The sequence below is a fragment of the Euprymna scolopes genome, chromosome 18 (assembly GCF_053919585.1).
Source record: "Euprymna scolopes isolate OS-2025 chromosome 18, ASM5391958v1, whole genome shotgun sequence".
Lineage (NCBI taxonomy): Eukaryota > Metazoa > Mollusca > Cephalopoda > Sepiida > Sepiolidae > Euprymna > Euprymna scolopes.
The window spans coordinates 109,325,619-109,349,618 of NC_136499.1; the positions used below are offsets into that span (position 1 = coordinate 109,325,619).

Consider the following 24,000-nt stretch of genomic DNA (forward strand, 5'->3'; position numbering starts at 1 on the left):
ACACACACAAAAAAAAACAAAAAAAAAGAAAAAAAAGAAAAAAAAAGGATAGAAACGAGATTCTCTAAAGCTGACAATGCTTGTACATCATTTATCAAGGTTTGATCATTTCATGTAACCCCAGTCAATGTTAAGAAGATTAAGCTGATGAAATCTTAATCTGTCCACCAAGGGAAAAGACTATCATAAATCTGTACACAGTATTATGATGTATGCAAGTAAAAACTTGCCAGTGATAGTCGTGGATGTTAAAATGTTTTTGATTACTATTAAGGGTAGATATTTGTTTGCTGTCCACCACAGCAAAGTGTGACACAAGATCAGAAGCTCCCCCAAAGGAGGGGCACTCTTGCTGTTACAAAAATTTCCCGGAAATCCCCATCAGCATTCCTCAGTTTGGGCGTCTCAGGCAACAAGTAATAAACTTACCCCACCCAAAAGCCAGGACCTGAGGTAATCTCGTCAGCATCAGACAAAGCCAAACTCTTTGCCAAGAACTTTGCAGCTAATTCTAACCTTTGCAACCAAGGCTGCCAACCTCCAATATTTCCTCCTGTATCAGAAAACACGCTATGTGATATACAAATATCTGTACGTGATGTTGCGAAGCACATCAAAAACATTGATTCCAGTAAAGCAACCGGCCCTGACGGTATTCCAATTATAATACTCAAAAGACTTCAACCAGAACTTGCGCCCATCCTTACAAAACTGTTTAAACATTGTCTTAAGAAGAATTGCTTCCGATCACCCTGGAAAATCTCATCAGTATGCACCGTATTTAAGAATTCAGGTAATCGCTCATCTCCCTCACAGTACAGGCCAATAAGTCTCCTGTGTGTCATGAGTAAGTTGCTGGAATCTGTGTCAAATAGAGAAGTAATCAACTATCTTAGCAAGCATAACTTTCTTAGTCATACACAATATGGTTTTCGTTCTGCTAGATCTACAGCAGATGTGCTTACAGTTATATCTCATAGGATTAGCGAATCTCTCGACAGAGGCTACCTTTCTAGGGCAATTGCTCTTGACATATCAAAGGCCTTTGATAGAGTATGGCATAAAGGTTTACTTCACAAGATCTCCAGCTATGGTATAGCTGGAAATGTTTTTTCAATTATTAAATCATTTCTCTCTGATAGGTTTATAAGAGTAGTAGTTGAGGGGCAGAAATCAGAAGCTCTTAGTATTAATGCTGGAGTCCCTCAGGAGTCCATCCTGGGCCCGACTCTCTTCCTGATCTACATTAATGATTTTCCCAATCACATCCTTACATCATTCGTAGACATCTATGCTGATGACACTACTATCTATGGTAGCACATCTAAGACAGTAAACGACCAACTTCTCTCTGATTCTCTCTCCTCTGATCTTGAGCAAGTGGTACAATAAGGAAAGGAGTGGTTGGTTACTTTTAATGCATCTAAAACCAAGCTTTTATCTTTATTTCATCAACGTTCTGATCCCCATCTGGCATCAATTGAAATTGATGGCTCTCGTCTTGGGGAGGCTTCATGTTTTGACAAGCTTCTGGGCTTGACCTTTACTCCTGATCTTAAATGGAACACATACATCAAATCCGTTGCCAAGGTCGCTGGAAAAATAGTGGGATCCTTCTATCGATCCAGTAGATATCTCACTGCTGATGCAATTCTCTATCTATATAGGAGCCAGGTACTCCAAGGATGGAATACTGTTGCCACATCTGGGCAGGAGCTGCTAGAAAGAACTTATCCTGCCTTGATAGAGTTCAAAATAGACTTCGTAGCCTTGTGGGGGATGTTATTTTCTCTTCTCTGCAACCTCTTTCTCACAGAAGAGATGTTGAGACTTTGTCTCTGCTTTATCGTTATTTTCATGGAAGGTGTTCGACTGAGCTCCATTCTATAGTCCCTCCTCGCCAAACTTTCACAAGAAACACTCGTCTAGCAGAAAACACTATCACTAGTTTTCCCCACTCTTTATCTGTGCCTAAACCTAAGCGTAGATTGCATGAGCAAAGCTTCTTTCTTAGAACTGAACGCCTATGGAATTGTCTTCCGTTTTTCTGCTTTCCAGCTGACTACAATATGGTTGTGTTCAAGTCTAACATAAACAAGTTTTTGATGAGCCATTCCATATAAGTTAACAAATTTACCGAATCTCCATAACTAACTGTTATTATATTGTCCAATTTCTATTGTACATTCTTTAACACTTATCCTCGAGTGGCTTCTTGACCTTGATAAGTGGTGATGCCTATGTAAAAAAAAAAAAAAAAAGTTAGCAAGGCCTGGGAGGGTGGACTACCTGAGTGATACCCAGACGGTGTACCTCAGTCCGACAGGTACTGGGCCGGTTCCCGATCCAGCAGCTATAAGGCTGAGTATCAAGAATAGCCCCTTGATGAGTACTCTACTCAGTCTCCAAGCCACCTAAGCATCAAGGAGACTCATCCCCAACATTACTGCTAAGGGTATGACCCCAATGATTCGGACGATCTTTCTAATAACTTACAATCAACCAATCAGAAGCTTTAAACTTTATTATAAAAAATATCGAATTTTGGATTCAATTCAGTTTGCTCTCAGCCTCTGTCTTGAAACAACTGAATCGTGACTGCATTGATTCTTCATCGATTTGATTTACTACCGCCATCTGTGTTCAATATAATGCCTCAACACTTAACTGAGGACATGTGTTGCATGGAGAGAAATGATATGAGACTGATACAATGGCTGTGTAATGTGAATGTTAAAGTCAAGCTTAGATTGGATGACTTCATTTTAATATCATTTCTCTCCATGCAACACCTGTCCTCAAACTTTCAGGTTTCACTTCATACACATGCCTGGTAAACTCTTCCCTTGGTCGGCTATTGCTTAGTAATGACAGAAGTTCTATGAACTTACAATCAAACTAGCACCTACCCCCACCCTGTGCTCCCAGAAATCAACATTTACTTCCTTGCATTAAAAAAAGATAAAACTCACCTGAATTTGTTTGGAAAACTGACATTTATAACAACAAAATCTGGTTCAAGGCTATTTTTTGGCAGTTCATTATTTAAGCTCAAAATCAAAGTAAAAAAAAAGCAACAAGGAACATTTAGGAACAAAATGATATATAAAAAAAACTGGTTGCGTCAGAAAGTAAAGAGCTCTGCTGATGGAATACTGAGAACTCATAAAAATGATTACATTTTCTTTTTTTGATCTGTTTGAATCGATGAATGTTTTAAAATGTTGAGTGATACTATCAGTAATTTTCCCCACTCTTTATCTGTGCCAAAATCAAAACGTAGATTCCATGAACAAAGCTTTTTTCTTAGAAGTGCACGCCTGTGGAACTCTCTGCCGTTTGCCTGTTTCCCATCTGACTATAACGTGGATGTCTTCAAGTCCTACATAAACAAATTCCTGATAAACCACTCCCTTAAGTAAGACACTTTATCAAATCTCCAATAAAGATTACTACTATACTATCTCATTGATTACTGTACACGCAATAGCCCTTATCCCCGAGTGGCTTCCAGGCCTTGCTAAGTGGTATAATAAGTATTTAAAAAATGTAAACTCGTTAATAATTTGATACGCCGTGTATATATATATATATATATATATATATATATATATATATATATATATATATATATATAAGTAATATATAAGTAATATATATATATATAAGTAATAGGCCGCCAACCCCCAATATTTCCTCCTGTATCAAAAAAAAAAAAACACGCTATGTGATATACATATATGGGTACGTGATGTTGCCAAGCTAATCAAAAACCTTGATTCCAGTAAAGCAACCGGCCCTGACGGTATTCCAATTATAGTACTCAAAAAACTTCAACCTGAACTAGCGCCCATACTTACAAAACTGTTTAAACGTTGTCTTAAGGAGAATAGTTTCCCATCTATCCTGGAAAATTTAATCAGTATGCCCTGTATTTAAGAATTCAGGTGATCGCTCATCTCCCTCTCAGTACAGGCCAATAACTCTGCTGTGTGGCATGAGTAAGTTGCTGGAATCTGTGTTAAATACAGAAGTAATCAACCATCTCAACAAAAATAACCTTCTTAGTGACACTCAATATGGTTTCCGTTCTGCTAGATCTACAGCAGATGTGCTTACAGTTATATCTCATAGGATTAGCAAATCTCTCGACGGAGGCAACCTTTCTAGGGCAATTGCTCTTGACATATCTATGGCATAAAGGTTTACTTCATAAGATCTGTAGCTATGGTATAGCTGGAAATGTCTTCTCAATTATTAAATAATTTCTTTCTGATAGGTTCATAAGAGTAGTAGTTGAGGGGCAAAAATCAGAAGCTCACAGTATTAATGCCGGTGTCCCTCAGGGGTCCATCCTGGGCCCAACTTTTTTCCTGATCTACATTAATGATCTTCCAAATCACATCCTTACATCATTTGTAGACATTTATGCTGATGACACTACCATTTATGGTAGCACATCTAAGACAGTAAACGACCAAGTTCTCTCCAATTATCTCTCCTCTGATCTTGAGCACATAGTACAATGTGGAAAGGAGTGGCTGGTTACTTTTAATGCATCTAAAACCAAGCTTCTCTCTTTACATCATCAACATTCTGATCCCCATCTGGCATCAATTGAAATGAATGGCTCTCGTCTTCAGGAGGCCTCAAGTTTTGACAAGCTTCTGGGCTTGACCATTACTCCTGATCTTAAATGGAACACGTACATCAAATCTGTTTCCAAGGCCGCTGGAAAAATAGTGGGATCTTTCTATCGATCCAGTAGATATCTCACTTCTGATGCAATTCTCTATTTATATAAGAGCCAGGTACGTCCAAGGATGGAGTACTGTTGCCACATCTGGGCAGGAGCTGCTAGAAAGGACTTGTCCTGCCTTGATAGAGTTCAAAATAGACTTCGTAGCCTCGTAGGAGATGTCCTCGTAGGAGATGTCCTTTTCTCTTTCCTGCAACCTCTATCTCACAGAAGAGATGTTGCGAGTTTGTCTCTGATGTATTGTTATTTTCATGGAAAGTGTTCGACTGAGCTTCAGTCTATGGTCGCCCCTCGCCTAACTTTCACAAGAAACACTCGTCTAGCTGTAAACACTATCAATAATTCCCAAATTTATCAAATTTACCAAATTTTCATCACTAATGATTACTATATTGTCCAATTTCTACTGTAAACTCTTTAACCCTTATCCTTAAGTGGCATCTTGGCCTTGATAATGTGGTGATGCCTATGTAAAAAAATCTCTATATATATAAGTAATATGTATATATATATATAAAGTAATATATATATATATATATATATAAAGTAATATATATATATATAAAATAAGTAATATATATAAGTAATATATATATATGTATATATATATATGTATATATACAGATGAACAGAAAGTGCTTACAGTATTATATATAAGTAATATATATATATATATATATATATAAAGTAATATATATATATATATAAAGTAATATATATATAAGTAATATATATATATATATATATATATAAGTAATATATATATATGTATATATGCATGTATATATATATATATATATATATATATATATATGTATATATACAGATGAACAGAAAGTGCTCACAGTACTTATGTTAGGCTTGAAACTGACGGTACCAATGTTTTCCTGACCTTCTATACAGTTTTAAATAAATTAATATACATAAGTAATCTATTGGATTGCTTATGTATATAAGTAAATTGGAGAATTCTGACGTATTGGGACAGGAATTTCAATCGCGACATTTAGGACTTCTATTGTAATCTCTTCGGTATTTTCCGTGATTTCTGGAGTGTCCCTGGATCTCAACCGATTTCAATATCTTTTGCACGGAAATTGGTTTCCTTTTATGTCATGTATTCCTTTGATTCCTATTAATTTTCGCAAAACATTCTTCCAACCATAAAGTTTTAAAAACAGACTTTGTCCTCTACCTTATATTCTTTTGTCATCTGTTTTTCTTTTATTGATGACTAGCGGGGCTACCCGGCGTTGATCGGGACCGTATAAACAATGAGGAAATTGAAGCTGATTTTGAAAATATTTGTTATTATTCGGATAGATGGAATTTTTAATGTCTATGTATCATCAACCTTTTCGAGCAAAAGAATATTTTACTTACCCTAGGATGGATATTACATGTATCAAATAATTGTACCTGTTCTGTACCTTTGCCGAAATAGTCAACAATCTATCAAACACGGAGCGTATTTTTCTTGCGAACATTAACTGGCAACAAACGTGACATCATATTCAGGTTTGGTGTAATTTTATAAACTGCCAACAATTTCTGAATACTTGTTCCATGCGTCTTAATGCTTCTTCAAAACTCGTTTGTATTTGTCTACAAATCCTGCTGCTATTCCGTTCGATCATGGATGGTAAGCTGGAGTTGTCATGTGCTCATTAACCGATGATTTGCAGTATTCCTTTAATTCTTTTCCCGTAAATTATGTTCCATTATCGTTGACTAAAATTTTCGGGATTCTAGAATGATTAAAAATGTCCTTAAGTGCGTTTATCGTATTTGTTGCCGTCGGATGTGTGCACTTAACAATTTCTGGCCACTTTAGTATCCTCTGCGTAAGTTCACCACATTTTTTTGGTCTATCCTCGGCCAATAAGTATAATTTTTCATTCGTGAAATTCTTGGATGGTCAGTGTGAAATTCTTTGAGCATTCCCTTTTGCGGAGTAGCCGACATTACTATTCTATTTGCATATACCTGTTCACATATAGAAAAGGATGGCACACTGTTTCCCTTTTTATTTTTATCGTTCAACTAGACTTTTATAATGAAATCACCCTTCTCCACTGCTTTTTTCACATCTTCTAGCGTAACCGGAAGTTCTCTAATAGCATTGTACAATAGGTCCGACAATTGAATTGATTCTCTATATTTAGATATTAATTTTGATAACCTACCGATGTGACCTATCTTCTTTGAAGCTACATATTCTATTTTAAAATTATAATTCAATAGAATTATGCCCTAACGTCGTAGTCGAGTTGCAGTGTGAGTTGGTTCATGTTTTTTTAACCGAATATTGTTATTAGTAGTCTGTGGTCTATTTGACGAATAAATTATTTTCCATATAAAAATCTATGATTTTTATACAGAAATTCTGTGATTTTCCTTATAGATTTTTATACGGAAAATCTTCAATTTTTCTACAGAATAAATCATTGCTAAACTCTCTTTTTCTATTTGACTGTACTTTCGTTACGTGGACAGTAACATGTTCAAGGCATGTGCTATTGGAAGAATTTGTGAAGCAGTATAGCATCCAATCTCTCATTACTAGCATCTGATGCTACAATGATTTTCTTCTTCAGGTCGAAACGTGCTAATGATAGGTCTGCTAACAAACAGCTTTTAAAATTAGTAATATGTTTCATCTTAGAAAACATTTCGTAATGATAAAATTGAAAATCGTTAAAAACTAAGACATGTTACAAAAAATATTTATTAAATAAATAAAAAAAAACAGTTTGTTTTATATAATGTCTAAATTTTCGGTAGAGAAATATTCCTTTATCTAGGGTAGAAAACTGTCCGTGTTAAACTGTTTTTTTTTTCTCTTCATATTCTGGTGGTATTAACCCCAGAGAGAAATGACGCCTGGTTTTGCTGACGATTGTAGAAGTCTTTCAACTTCAATGTCTATACGCTAGGTCGAGCGGGAATTTCAAATTAGTAATGTGTTTCACATCTAAGAAAATATTTCGTAATGTTAAAATTGAAAATCTTTGATAACCAAGAAATGTTAAGAAAATATTTATGAAATGATAAAATCATTTTTTTTATATATAATGTCCAAATTTTCTATATAGAAACACACCTTTATCAAGAGTAAAAGTCTGTTCACATTCTTCTGACCACATCCACTTTATTCCCCTTTCTTACCAACTTATTTAACAACTTATTTATTTTAATCATATACTTTTGGAATATATATGATATATTAACTTACTATTCTTAAAAAAGCCTGGTGTTTAGTAACCTTAACAAGTTAGAGCACGTTCTTAATAGCTTCAGCTCTTTATGGATCTAATTTTCTTCCTTTATTGTCAACTAGCCTGGGTACCCGACGTTGCCAGAATGTTTGTAGGTATGTGTTAAGCAAAAAAAAAAAATAAAAAAAATAAAAATAAAAAAATAAAAAATAAAAAATAAATACTGGTAGTAGACAGCCAGGCTTGAACTCGTGATACGAAGGCTCTACATATTTTATATTGTTAAAGAAGAACTCAAATTTTTCACAACCCAGCTTAAATCTGCATCTTTCAACACCCTGAAAAACTGCTCTAATAAGTTTGTGTTGCGTCTCATTTTCGCTTTTAATCAAAATATCATCCAAATATGCGATTGTTTATTTCATACCAGCCAATATTGTACCCATTATTTGTTGGATAGGCTTGGAGCTACCTTCAATCCAAAAAGGAAGACGCTTAAGTTTTAAAATTCATGTATGTATTTTTATTATCGAACATGCTTCGAACATTTTTTTACTGATTTTAACCTAAGGTAAGTTTCAGACAAATCCAACTTTGAAAACAATTTACCACCGTTAATTTTTTCTGGGGATGGTAATTGTGAGTGAATATATCTTCTAGGCACGGTCTTTCAAACAATCAATCAATCCATTTGAAAAAGCAGCTCATACTCTGATTATTAGATCTTTTTTTATATATATACCGTTGGCGACGTTTAATCCGAGTAATCGACTTTTAGAAATTACACTAATGTTTCCCCACATTTTTAATTCTTCATTTATTGCGTCTAATGGTACTTTCTTTTTGGAGGGGGTGGGTTAAAAATAGATTTTACATTTTCTTTTAATTCGAAATCAATTTCTGTTTTTGGGCACAGACTGAATTTTTTTGAAAAAAGTGAGAGAATGCGTTTTTAAAATTTGTAAAAATTCTTTTTTTTTTCTTCAACTTATGTTTATAACTTTGTTACAGAAAAAAATAAATGGTAATTCCAATAAGTTATACAGTACAATCCAGTCTAAACCAACATAATTTTGAACAAGGAAACGCAGATTTGTTGATTATTGGTAAACGATTTTCGATACTTATCAGAGGTATTCGGATACAAAATCTATCTAAGAACACTTCAAGACACATGAAGAATAGTTTTGTGAAATTTCATAAAAATCGGCTCAGCTGTTTCGGAGTCCGTTATTACCGAACTCACACACAGAGACAAATTGCAATATATATATATATATATATATATATATATATATATATATATATATATATATATATATATGAATTATTTAAAAACTATACATTATTACATAGTCCCGAGACGCACCAATGGTTTCATTATGATAGATCAGCCCTTTTTCGCTGAATTATCTCAACATAAATCTTCAGCGTCCGTCGGAACGAAAGAAAATACATTGAAATGAACGTTTGATTGAACGCTCATTTCAATGTATTTTCTTTCGTTCCGACGGACGCTGAAGATTTATGTTGGGATAATTCAGCGAAAAAGGGCTGATCTATCATAATGAAATCGTTGGTGCATTTCGGGACTATGTAATAATGTATAGTTTTTAAATAATTAATATTAAGCTCTCAGATTCGCGATCGAGTACTTGATTGATTTCTTTCGACTACATCCTTACACTATAAGGACAATTCAACATTTCGGGCGACAAAGTGTGACAGATTCCCATAAAAGCCACAATGGTCGACATCGTTCAGTTATAATTCTTGACATTACTCAGATCTTATGGTAACGTCTTCCAGTAAACCCACACACCGTCTCTCACAAGAAACTGCCATTACGAGAACATCAGTTTACAAGATCCGCCATGACGTCCTCAATCTCCTTCCTGATAAAATTCAGATCTTGCAGAATCAAATTAAATAAAGCATAACAGGAAATAGGATTGAAAATGAACTTGGCTTTGTGGATTTGATGTTTTTTAGGGACAGGACAAAATGTCATTTTGAGTGGGCACATCAACAAACAGAATAAACATTTTCGGGTTCTGGCCACATGAACATATCAATTGCCCTCTTTGTCAACAGAAAATGACTGTGTGGTGTGCCATCAGACGAAATGGCATCATAGAACCACACTTCTTTAAGAAGGAGAATGAGAATCGAGTAACGGTGGACATATACTGTTACATTGCACTTATGAGTACGAAGTTAATTCCTGGACTGAGGCGAAAAAGATGAGTAGATATGAATACATTTATCTACTAACCAGATAGAGCAGCATTGTCCAGAGAAATCTATGTAGATCCTCCGTCATACCTTACTCCCCTACCCTAAAGCCATATGACTAATTTCTCTGAGGTCATCTATAATATAAATCTCACCTGTCTGTTTAAATCTATGTATGTATGTATGTATGTTTGTACGAGAAGGAAAATCCTGATATAAAACATGTGGCGACTGCTGCTTCCAATGATGTTGACTTGCTCTTCTTTTTGGTTCAATATGGCAGTTGTTTAGAGAGTGGGATTGTCTCAGTGCAAAGTCTTTCCTCACTATAAAAAGCTTCAAGCACAGACATCACTTGAGATGTAATGGAATACACACTTTGCAGTCAGTATGTGTTATGTAAAAATAACTGTGAAAATAAAAACTTCCTTAAAAAAAAAATAAAAAGATTTGAAAGGTGGGCATCGAATATCGATTGTCCACCAGTCGAAGCGGCAACAATAATTACGTCGTAAACAGAGAAATCGGACGACGATTTTTTTGTTTACAAAAGTGAAGGTTTGTGGGGAGACGCAATTTTGGCTGAAACGTGACATTCCTTGCAGTATAATGGAGGATCGGAATGTCATGTAAAGCTGGCACGAGGTGGCGATGCACGTGTATAAACAAATTCAATAGTCGGTCAGCTGAAGAGAAATGGGTTACCGAGTCTCTGGGTCAGATGCAGCCAATGCATTGTCAACAAAACTTAAAACGCGACCGGGAAATGCCTGATCCATTATCGATAACAGAGTTGATCGACCAGTGGAATGGAAAAATACCGAACAAAAATTATGGCAATATAATGACGTGATTTTTGGAGTCCAGCAGAAGGAGCGGAGAAAGAGCAGGTCTAAGGACCGCAGAAGAACGTGCGTTTGTCGAGTGCGTAACGTCTCTTTCCCCCCTCTCCATCACTGAATGACAGAGAAGTAAGCTGCACCGTTGAACTGTGAACTGTTGAAAATTATTTATGTACAGATTGAGAATAATATTTCTATAACAAAATATATTTTTATACAAAAAGCCATCGTGTCTTACGTCTTGATTGGTGTGCTGAGTTACGTCTGATTTTTGTGTGCATGTTAATTTTGTTTCAGCCGGCAAAGGTATTATGACAAGCGGTTTACAACTGACGAGCGAGTAAGAAAAAAAATGCACGGTCAAGGGGGAAATAACTCTGCTGTCTTAGCAGTTGCCATGACAACCAAAGTCATAAAAAAACTAGGCGATCAGTAAAAGTCGGCTACTAGGTTTTTGTTGCAGCGGGGAACTTACTAACTACTACCGTTCCCAACCTGGGGTCCTATACAACGTAACTTATGCATCTCAATAACAAAAAGGCTGGCTTTGGCCTGAAATGGCAAACGGGCATTCAATGAGGACTGATGCAAATATGGGCGTCAATAGCAATAAGGGTTCTGGTAGGTGTTCGAGGCACCACAGCTTGGACCCGGTCATCAGTGAATGTGCAGGACTATATAAGGTTCATAGAAGTAGCCGTCTGGCATGTGCTGCTAGTTGCGCTCATGTTTGCGTCATTTGAGCCATATATATATTAAGTAATTGCAATAATTGAGAACGAGTTGCTGCTCACATCATGTATGTATGTATGTATATTTGTGTGTGTGTATATGTGTATTGGGATGGAAAGGGCTCCCGTAAGCCATGGTGAAGGCAACCTTTCTAGGAGAAGAAAATCTCTGATTTAAAAAACCATAAAGCGGGAGACCAGTACCCGCATTAAGCTGGTCTGCAGTTTAATTTGTTGCTGGCTATCTTGCTCTTGCTTGTTGCTGGATCTCAACATTTTGAACCGAGAGAGAGACTTAGCTGTCATACAAAGCTAAGACTCTGTAACATCATCTTTGTATAGATACTCCCTCAGGCATTTGAACTCATGGATTTTAAATGTCTGAGGGAGTGGCACTCGTCTGACAAGACGTTGCCATCATCATGTATGTATGTATGTATGTATGTATGACTAAAACTTTCGACAGAGCCAGCGGATTTTCATGAGATCGGTATCGTTTTGAAGATCGACTCTTCGGACAACAAATATCAAAAAATTGGCCAAAAACATTACTTATTTCACTCTCAACTGGGCACTTTTCTACAAGGAAAGGGGGTCGCTTTTTTCGCCGATATTTTCAAAAGTCATCCTTCTTTCCGATTGACTAGCCTTTATTTAAACCTCCGCCACTTCCGCTCTGGCAATGGACGCAACGGCAAAGACGTCACTTTTTTTTCACCCTCTTTTCCTCCTTCGCGGTATGGGTTCGCGCCTGCCTGCCTACTTCCACTTTTTTTTCTTTTTCTTTTGCTCAACACACAACTCCAAACACCCGGGCAACGCCAGGCACCCAGGCTAGTTTAAACGGAATGATCTATGACGACAATCATCAGATCTTGGCAGATTTTAAGGACAACATTAGTTATTGACAATTTAACTTTGAAATTGCAGCAGCTATTTGTCACGAAATGTAATGAATATTAACTATTGACCTTTCTATTTCGATCAGATTCGAAAGATACAATTCCCCATCATATATGGTGAAAACATTTTTTTTTCTAAAAATGTTGTTTGGGAAAAATTTTAAATAAAAAAAAAACAGGGCGCTATATATAATCAGTTAAAGAATCCAAACAAAAAGAAAATATCGATTTAGCCAATTCAGTCGAAAGCCGATTTTAGCCAAAGCTGATTTGCATGTGTCAATCAAAAACGACAGGCGTGAAGGGGGAAATTGATGTTCTTTGGACAATTCTCAGCAATTCTTTGGAACGGTTCAGATCTGAATATGTAATATGAAAATTTACAGTGAGATAATTACATGTCAGTTATATATATATATATATATATATATATATATAGTTGTGAAGTGAACCATGGCATAGGTAGCAACGCTGATGAGCCGTATGCGGCAAGCGCATGATCATGGATAAATAAGTATATATATATATATATATATATATATATATATATATATATATATAATCGAGATAAGACACTAATTAGAAATCAGATGAAAGATCCTGATACTTGAAGTAATACTTTCAGGGCGATCATATCCAAAAAGGAGAAGCTCAATATTTAAGTATAGAGCAATATATAAGTTTAGTGGTTATATTTAAATTCCGAAAAAACGACGTATAGACACATAAATTAGAATTAAGAATTCATTGTTTCACAAAAGGAATATATAGAAGGGGTTATGTTGATTTCCTTAATCCATGGATTTTCAGCAATGACTCATATCATCAGAGGAAATGAAATGCGGTTAGCAAAATGTTCAGCTGTGAATAGACACTTATTTTGCTTTTCAGCACAAATATTGAAAATAGTTTTTTAAGTGGTAAGTGATAATTATAGGGAAATAATTATAGGAAAAGGAATTTGATACATCCTTTATGTTATGTTATCGGAAGGAGTACAATGTCCTCCGGAGTTATAAATCCAGGTATATATTCCTTTTGTCAAACAATAAATTCTTAATTCGAATATATGTGTCTATATTTTGTTTTTTCGGAATTTAAATACAACCACTTAACTTTATATTTTATATATATATATATATATATATATATATATATATATATATATATATATATATAAAATATAACACGGAAATTACATAATTATGAGTATCAAAAATGTAATTGTCTGATTTAGATGCTTGAAAATACCATAAGGTTGAAATAAATTATTGCATCGACAATTATGTAATTTCCGTGTTATATTTTTTATCTTATTGCTTTGTTTACCACATTGAGCTCTCATACCCGGATTTCCTCTGGAATTTTTCCATTATAACACTATATATATATATATATATATATATATATATATATATATATATATTCTTATTATATATCACTCCTTATATAAGAAGCTCAATGTAATTACAGAACAATATAGAGAATAAATGACAAAAAGTTATATTCCAAAATTCATGATGTTGACCATCTTATAATTTATTCCTTTAATTCAGTTGACTTATACAATTCTTGACAGTATCTGTTTCGTAGCGCAAAATCAATCACTTAATTATAATATCAATCAGTGAATCTATTGTCTATCTGTTCATTTACGGGCATAATAGAATCACTGATTGATATAATAATTAAATGATTTTAAGCTACGAAACAGATACTATCAAGAATTGTATAAGTCAACTGAATTAAAGGAATAAATTATAAGATGGTCAACATCATGAATTTTGGAATATAACTTTTTGTCATTTATTCTCTCTCTCTCTCTTTCTCTCTCTCTCTCTCTATATATATATACATATATATTTTTGTGTGTGTATATATGTATATATATATATATATATTGCCATTCACATATTGTACTGTTTCGCTGTTTACAGTTCACCAATGACACCAATAGACAAACAAGTGCTTTAAGCCGGGATCGAAACCTGACCAGTGAGCTGACCGTCTACGCCTCTACTCATAAAGCTGAATGTAAGCGAAATCAATATGTCAACAATTTAAATTTTAATGTATATCTAAAAGGGAGAAAACTCCCCCAAAGCCTTATGAAATACAATAATGTTTATATATGGGCAAACTTGAGTCCTTGTACCGGAAAAATATCCAGTAAATAAAACGTTGCTTAGTAAATCGTTATTTTTTTTGCGTTTTTTTTTTGCATTTCCATACACCAAACATGGATATAAATATCACTAAAACATCCGCTGGGCCATAAGCTTCATTTCGGCACCTTACTTGCCTGTGTGGGTTGCCTGTAGGCTGAGATAAACCGCGTCACACCCACAGACAGACAGATAGACAGACATTAGGAAAATTTATAATAAGATATATATATGTATATGTTGTACAATTTATATATATATATATATATATATATATATATATATTCATGCCAATCTACTCATATATATATATATATATATATATATATATATATATATATGTGTATATTCATGCCAATCTACTCATATATATATATATATATATATATATATATATATATATATATATATAGTCTTGGAAGTATTTTTAAAACCTTTAAAGCAATGTCCTTCGTTGGAACATTACTTTGTCAGTAAGTCACTAAATAGTTTTACTTAATGAACAAACAATATTACCAATATTCTTAAGGGATCATCAGGTGTTTACCATGAAACACTATATATATATATATATATATATATATATATATATATATATATATATATATATATATATATATATGTCAGCAACAAGTCAAACTGCAAACCAACTTAATGCAATTCCTGGTCTTCCGCTTTATAGTTATTTTTTAAGTCAGAGATTTGCTTCTCTTAAAGGAGTTGCCTTCACCACGGCTTATGGGAGTCCTCGTCAACCAAATATCATTCGATCCATGATAGGGACTTAGGTTGCTGGGCAATAGAGCATACTCCACACACCGGTGGGTCATGAATGTCGCAGCTGACAGGGCCTAAGCTCTGGCTTGTTGTTGGATTTCAATATTTTGAACCGAGAGAGAGAGAGAGAGAGAGAGAGAGAGAGAGAGAGAGAGAGAGAGAGAGAGAGAGAGAGAGACTTAGCTGTCGTACAAAGCTTAAACTCTGTAATAACATCTTTATACAGATACTTCTTCAGTCACACTCAGTGGTTGGGGGAGTGGCACTCATCTGACTAGACGTCGCAATCATCGTATATGTTTCTATATACTCATACCAATAGTATTTATCACTAAAAATAACGGTACTTGTACAGTTTAGTCAAGACATTAAAAAAATTGAAAATGTCGAAAAAGTTATATTGTACGCATTCGTGTTGGACTGAAGTTCTCCGGAAAAAATTCACTTAATTTGATCAAGTAGTGTTTTTTTTTTTTTTTTTTTTTTTTACAGCGGAAAAGTACGTTTTTATGACAGGACGCTCTAGGAAGCCATGTTTGAAATTTTAGAACACACCTCGGGGAGATAACTCGGTCTAAAGCGCCGACACCCCCTTCCCATGTGAAATCATAGCTTTTCTTCCTAAAAATCGAAACATTTTGATCGGTATCATAAAAGTTGTTTTGTTTTTTTCGCTGTAAAAAAACCTAAAAAACAAAAACAAAAAAAACAAAAAACAAACAAACAAACAAACAAAAAACAAAACAAAAAAAAAAAACAATAAAAAAAACTGCTTGATCAAATTAAGTGAATTTTTTTTCCGGAGAACTTCATTCCATAACAAATACGTACTATATAACTTTTTTCGATATTTTCATTTTCTAATGTCTTGATTAACCTGTACAAGTACCAAAATAACAACACACACACACACACACACACACACACACACACACACACACACACACACACACACACACACACACACACACACACACACACACACACACACACATATATATATATATTCTTGACAGTAAGAGAATTAAATATCAGATATATTCTTCTTTTGTCAATATGTTATTAGTTATAGTCACGGTTTCATTTCATGCCTGCCTACATATACACACGTCATTACATAGATCCATTAAATAAAGTCAGTTTTTTTTTCTTGATTTTTTTCTCGATAGCTTTCTTAATACAGAACTAATACATGGTTCTAATTCGTCAATTATTTTAGGGGATCGTTGCATCATGTTGTTAAGAATAATAAAATTTTATTCGATTTAATTTCTTCCAGAAAATAGTTTGTCTGAATAGGAATTATTTATTTAATTGTCGTCATCTTATAAAAAGACGTAATTCTGCATTTGTCCATACAGGGTTATTTATCCTTGTCAATTTGTCATCAGTTATCCTCACGATTCTATTCCGTACCTGTCTACACACGCACACGTATATACTTAGATCTATGAAATAAAATAAAGTTGGTCTCTTTGTCGACTTTACACATCGGTATTTTTCTTTATACAAAATCAATATTTAAATAGAATAAAAGGTGGGAAGCAAAAGTAGGAGGAGGAGAGAAAGAAAAGAAGCAGTAGGAGGAAAAATAGGCGAAGGAAAAGGAGGAGAAAGAGGGGAGAGAAACGAGAAGGAGAAAAAGGAAAAAAAAAGACGAAGTGGGAGTATGTAAAAGAGGAGAAGTAGAAGTATGGAGAGGAGGAAAAGAAGTAAGAGAAAGAGGAGGAGGAGGAAGAGGAGGAAAGAAAGAAAGAAAAAGAATAAGAGGGAGGGAGGTTGGTGAAAAGAATAAGGTGGGAGAAGAATGTAAATAATCAGTAGTAGTAGGAAGAGTAGCAAAATGAAAATGAGTAGTAGTAGTAGTAGTAGTAGTAGTAGGAGTAGTAGTAGGAGTAGTAGTAGTAGTAGAAGTAGAGTAGTAGTAGTAGTAGGAGTAGTAGTAGGAGGAGGAGGAGGAGAGAATTCAGTAGAGAAAGAGAGTAAAATCTTACCACAAATGAGAAAGATTTCCCCAGCTGAATGGTAGTAGTATATCTTCTTCGGTAATGGCGTCGTCAATACACCACAGATGGAGAGGACTGCTGCAAGGGCACCAAACGAAGCCGCAAACATCATTAAGCCTAAAACAGCATTCTGCCAATCTGAGAAATGAAAAAAAATGAAGCAGACATTATTTCAAAGTATGATAAAAGTGAACGTATGTGTTCCCGCCTCGCTTCAATAACCAAATATCTATATAGTAATGGGATAGCGTGTGTGTTTTTTATTTTGTGTCACGCTTACATCCGAGTGACTGTCATTTAATTGTTATGGACTTCCATTTCTTGTAATAAATAATTTTATCAAGAATTCTTCATAAGTTTTGGTTTCGGTTTTGATTATAGCTGATGGCATTCTAGTAATCTTCTTCTTTTATAAATAATTTTATAAAGAATTCTTCCTAGGTTTTGGTTTCGGTTTCTTTTATAGCGAAAGGAACTCAATATATATATATATATATATATATATATATATATATATATATATATATATAATTATTTCCATGGCCAAACAACGTCGCAGCCTGCAAGAGCCATGACAGCCAACTCAAGTCTTGGACTTCCGGTTCGTTGACTGTCATGGCTCCTGTGGGCTGCGACGTTGTTTGGCTGTAGAATTTATTATATATATATATATATATATATATATATATATATATATATATATATATATATATATATATATATAGGAGAACGATACGATGATTGTATTGTATGAGTTCTGAAGATACGTTTAGATTTAACTAGCAGGGAGACTCGACGTTGCCCTACATTGGATGAGGATCAACAAAGTATTATCACATCACAATCAGAAGGACCCGGCGTATAAAATAAACAGTATATTCTTGGATAAGATAGGAGCACATTCGAAATGAATGTTTCTGTTTATAACACAGTTGAACCATGATACTTGACTGTTGCATTTTATACATTAATTCAAGTGCTTATATAAAATATTTTTTTTATAAAATCAACAGTAGTTTTTTTACAGTTCAATGTAGATTACAATGTATTGTGAACTAAGTCACTGCAGGGAGGCATATGAAGCTTCCTCCCGGTGCACTGTAGTGGGCCACAGACTAGAACAGACAATCGATTTGATTGAAAAAAAAAGGGCGATCTTTGGAAGTGTGAAACATCTGTTGATTATCATTCAATACAGGACAACGTCAGGTTTCCCTGCTTTTTTTTTTTACACAGTGATCACCACTTATCAAGGCCCGAAAGCCACTCAGGGATAAGGGTTATTGCAAGTACATTACGTTAGTGTGGAGATTTGATGAAGTGTTTACTTAAGGGGGCGGTTCATTAGAAATTTGTTAATATTGGACTTGAAGACATCCAAGTTGTAGTCCGGTAGGAAGCAGGCAGACGGAACAGAGTTCCACAGGCGTGCAGTTCTAAGAAAGAAGCTTTGTTCATCGAATCCGCGTTTTGATTTAGGCACAGATATAGAGTGGGGGAAATTTTTCACAGTGGATTCAGCTAGACGGGTGTTTTTCATGAAAGATTGGCGAGGGGGGACCAGAGATTGGAGTTCAGAGGAGCACCTGCCATGGAAATAACGATAAAACAAGGATAGCTGCTTGTAGGTTTATAAATTTAATTCGTTTCACCATTATATAGAAAAGAAAAAAAGCAAATTATAAAAGCTAAGATTATTTTGCGCCGTCTGAGATTTTAACATTGTAATATTCTATTATGCGACTTTATCTTTGTTGATGTATAAAATTGTAACCGGATATTTGAAATTTTCGGAGACGGAGTTGAAGCCAGACTTTCTAAAATTTACTGAGATTGAGTTTTTTTTGGGGGGGGGTGGGGGTGTATTTCAAAATGATAAGACTGGAAAAATTTCAGAGTTGAAAGTTAGAGCCTAACCTTTAACAATCAAAGTCGAATTCGGAACAAGATGTTTAAACTTTCCAGAGCAGAATTTAGAGTTGGAACTTCCACAATTTCCAGAGATGGGATCATAGTCGGATATATTTTTTTTTAATTTCCAGAGATGGGGTTGGAGTTTGAACTTTTAGAATATCCAGAGACAGAATTTGAGTTAGATGTTTCCAGATTTAAAGAAAATAACCAAAAAGGAAAAAGGTTAAAAAAAGATGAGGTGAAGTGAGGAGAGAGAGAGAGAGAAAGAGAGAGAGAGAGAGAAAGAGAGGGGGAGGAGAGAAAGAAGCATGAAAAGAAAATGAAGGAAAATCAAATGACGGCAATAAAACAATTTTGTTGCAAAGTATACGGTGAATTGAACATAAGTTGCAATATATACAATAGAATTTTAAATCGCTTTAAACTCGATAATGGAAGAGAGAGAGAGAGAGAGAGAGAGAGAGAGAGAGAGAGAGAGAGAGAGAGAGAGAGAGAGAGAGATGAATTTAAAAAAAGAAAAATGAAAAATTTGGGTTTAGAGAAAAATAAGAAAATAATAGAAAGTTACAAAAAAGAATGGAGAGAGAGAAAGATAGAGAGTATGTGGGAGAGAAAACAGAAGAAGAGGGCGAAGAAAAATGAGGGAGAGATAATGAAGAGAAAACTGAACTGAAGGAGGGAGTAAGAGAGGGGATAAAACAGAAAGAGGAGAGAGAGAAGAAGGAAAACAGAGAGGGGGTAAAGAGAGGGAGGAAAAGCGGAGAGGGAGACAGAGGAGAAAAATAGAGAGGGAAATACGAGTAGAAAACCGAGCGAGGATGAGAGAGAAGGGGAGTAAACAGAAGTAGAGAGGGGGAAATTAAGGGATACAAAAGGAGAAAATAAGGAAGAGAGAAAGGGAGAGAGAGATAGATAGATAGGGAAAGAGAGAGAAAGAGAGAGAGAGAGAGAAAGGAGGAGGAAGAAAACAGAAGGAGGGAGATAGTGAGGAGAAAACAGAGGGAGAGAGAAGTGAAAAACACGGATAGGAAATGAGAGAGAGAGAGAGAGAGAGAGAGAGTAGAGAATATAGAGGGACAAAAGATAGGAATAAAATCAGAGAAAGAAAGAAAAGGAAAACAGAGGGAATGAAACAGAGAGAGAGAGAGAGAGAGAGAGAGAGAGAGAGAGAGAGAGAGAGAGAAGAGAAAAATAGATTGAAGGAGAGAGAAAGAAATAAAGCAGAGAGAGGGGAGAAAACAGAGACACAAGAAGAGAGATATCGGAAAAAAAAACAAAGGGGAGGGGAGAAAAGAAAAAGAAAGGGAGGGGTAAGAGGAGAAAAACATAGCAATAGAAAGAGGATAAAGAAAGAAAGAATATATATATATATATATATATATATATATATATATATATATATAGAGAGAGAGAGAGAGAGAGAGAGAGAGAGAGATGGGTGTTGGAGGGTGGGGGGGTGGAGACATTAAGTCATGAACTATTTATTCCATGTCGACTCATTTTATCGAAAAGATGAAAAGATTCCGAAGACATCATTGATTTATTAGTTCGACGCAGCCGTAACCATAGCAACAAGTGCCAGTTGTCAATTAGGTTGGCGGGTGTGTTCGACCTCGGATTTTTCCCCCCTTTCTCTTTTCGTAGAATGAACGAATAAGCGATTGAACGAATGAATGAATCCGAGAATAAATAAAGTTAACCAATCAGGAGTCGCCATTTTCCCTTTGTAACCGCGTTTCACAGTAGACTTTCGCAATACCCCCCTCCTCCAACCTCACCTAATTGTTTACCGTAAGCTATTTGGAGTAGACTTCCATCTTTTTTTTTTTTTATTGATGTGTGGAAGCGGGAGTCATCGGCGAAAATATCTTCCTCTTATGAAAAGGGTTTTCTTTTACGTGTTCTCTTTCTATTGTTCGTATGGAAATCGCTCCAGACAAGGCATGAAGCCGCTTGATGTAAGGTGTGTGAAAAAAATAGTTGAATAAATGGGTGCCGCATGAATTGAACGATAATAAAAAAAAATCGTCGTTTTGAGGTGTCTTCTACGTTTCAAAAAAACAAAAACGATCCATTTCTTGAGTGGATTGTGACGTGTGATGAGAAGTGGATCTTCTACGACAACCGGTGATGTTCAGCACAGTGGTAGGATGCCGAAGAAGCTTCACAACACTTCCCGGAGCCGAAATTGCACGCACACACACACACACACACACACACACACACACACACACACACACACACACACACACACACACACACACACACACGCACACGCACGCGCGCGCACACGCACACGCACACACACACACACAGCGCAACACAACACAACACAATACAAAAAGATTATAGTGACTGTCCGGTGGTCTGCGGCCGGTCTCACCCATCACAGCTTCCTGAATCCGGGAAACGATTATGAGGGAGAAGTAATGCCGACAAACTGACAAAATGCACCAGAAGCTCCAACGTATGTGCCTTAGATTGGTCAATATGAAGGGACCAATTCTCCTCCACGACAACACTCGTCTGGATGTTGCTCAAGTGACCCTGCAGAAGCTGAACGAATTGGGCTTCGAGATTCTGCCTCATCCGCCATATTCACCGGACCTTTCCGCCACCGATTATCACTTTTTAAGCATCTCGACAACTTTCTGTGCAAGAAATGCTTCAAAATCCGAGATGATGCCGAATCGGCCTTTAATGACTTCATCGCTTCCAGAACTCCGGATTTCTATGCAAATGGGATAAATAAACTTGTTTCTCGTTGGCAAAAATGTGTCGATTCTAATGGTTCTTATTTCGATTAATAAAGTTTATTATGAAAGGAGTTATGATCTTTTGAAGTTGAACGTCAAAAAACAACATTAGAGATTGAGAACGGTAACGAATAACACAATTCGATGGAGCGAAAAACGAGCTTCAAAATGATATATAACATGGCTATATATATATATATATATATATATATATATATATATATATATATATATATATGTTATTTTTAAAAAAGAAAAATCTAATGAATTTATAAAATGATCAACGTTTCGTCCCTATTGCAGGGGGACATCTTCAGGATATTAAAAGGAAAAATGGAGAAGAAGAAAACGATCATAGACCATACGTAAATGAAAAGGAAGCAGTGTTAGAATCCATACCCATATCGTAGACATTGAATAACCCAACCTTCCCATACACGCACATAGTTTCCTTCGCGATATGGGTAGGAATCTGACAGTTTCCTTTTCACTTACGTATGGTCTACGATCGTTTTCTTCTTCTCCATTTTTCCTTTTAATATCCTGAAGATGTCCCCTGTAATGGGAATGAAACGTTGATCACCATTTTATAAATTCATTCGGGTTTTCTTTTTTCAAAACAACATAACGTCAACCATCGCTGGCATTTTTATTTTATTTTTATTCATATATATATATATATATATATATATATATATATATATATATATATATATATATATATATATATATATATCCCTTGTAGAATAATTAAAATTTTGTTTAATGTTTTTTTTTTGAATTTTGAATAAATTTTCAATTTTAAGATATATATATATATATATATATATATATATATATATATATATATATATATATATATATATATATATACACTTATTTATTGTTAAATGAACATGTTTACATCCCGCTGCTACAAACAGCCATTTGTTTCAATCAAACAACAGATATCATCAGGCAGCGACTTGACTATTCAAATGTTCAATGAATAATGGACCTAAAAAAATCCATTATTCATTGAATATTTGAATAGTCGTCGCTGCCTGATGATATCTGTTGTTTGATTGAAACAAATGGCTGTTTGTAGCAGCAGGATGTAAACATGTTCATTTAACAATAAATAAGTATTATTAGCTCTTTTTTTATTGAGCACTATCTAACAACCTCGTTGAATTCATTAGTTTATTACTTTTGAATAACAAAAACCCGAATATATATATATATATATATATATATATATATATATATATATATATATATATATATATATATCCCTTGTAGAATAATTAAAATTTTGTTTAATGTTTTTTTTTAAATTGTGAATAAATTTTCGATTTTAAGATTTATATATATATATATATATATATATATATATATATATATATATATATATATATATATATATATATATTTTCCCAATTCCGAATCTAGATAATCATCCCAACACTAATATACAGATACATATAAATAATATATGATCGGTTTATAATTTGTGAATCTTATACATACAATTATATGAACATATAAACATATCAAAGTCTATGAAGATAGAGAAATTTTATAAGGGGCATCTTCAAAAGTAATGCCTCCTATTTTTCACGCCCAAATTGATTAGAGAGGAATCCAAATTGCATTGTTATGATGATTGAACTTATGCATTAATAACCTAAAGTTTCATCTCTCTGGTGAAGGTAT

The 24,000-nt window shown here is 34.6% G+C and overlaps 1 protein-coding gene across 2 annotated transcripts in view; it reads right to left on the reverse strand.

Annotated features, from left to right (window-relative positions):
- LOC145297758 (uncharacterized) overlaps positions 1-24,000 on the reverse strand; it is an 859,574-nt gene that overhangs the window by 15,314 nt on the left and 820,260 nt on the right. For both annotated transcript variants that reach the window (XM_080143998.1, XM_080143999.1), the window contains exon 6: positions 17,624-17,773. In XM_080143998.1, coding sequence (XP_080000124.1) covers positions 17,624-17,773 — 150 coding nt within the window. The remainder of the gene's footprint in view (positions 1-17,623; positions 17,774-24,000) is intronic.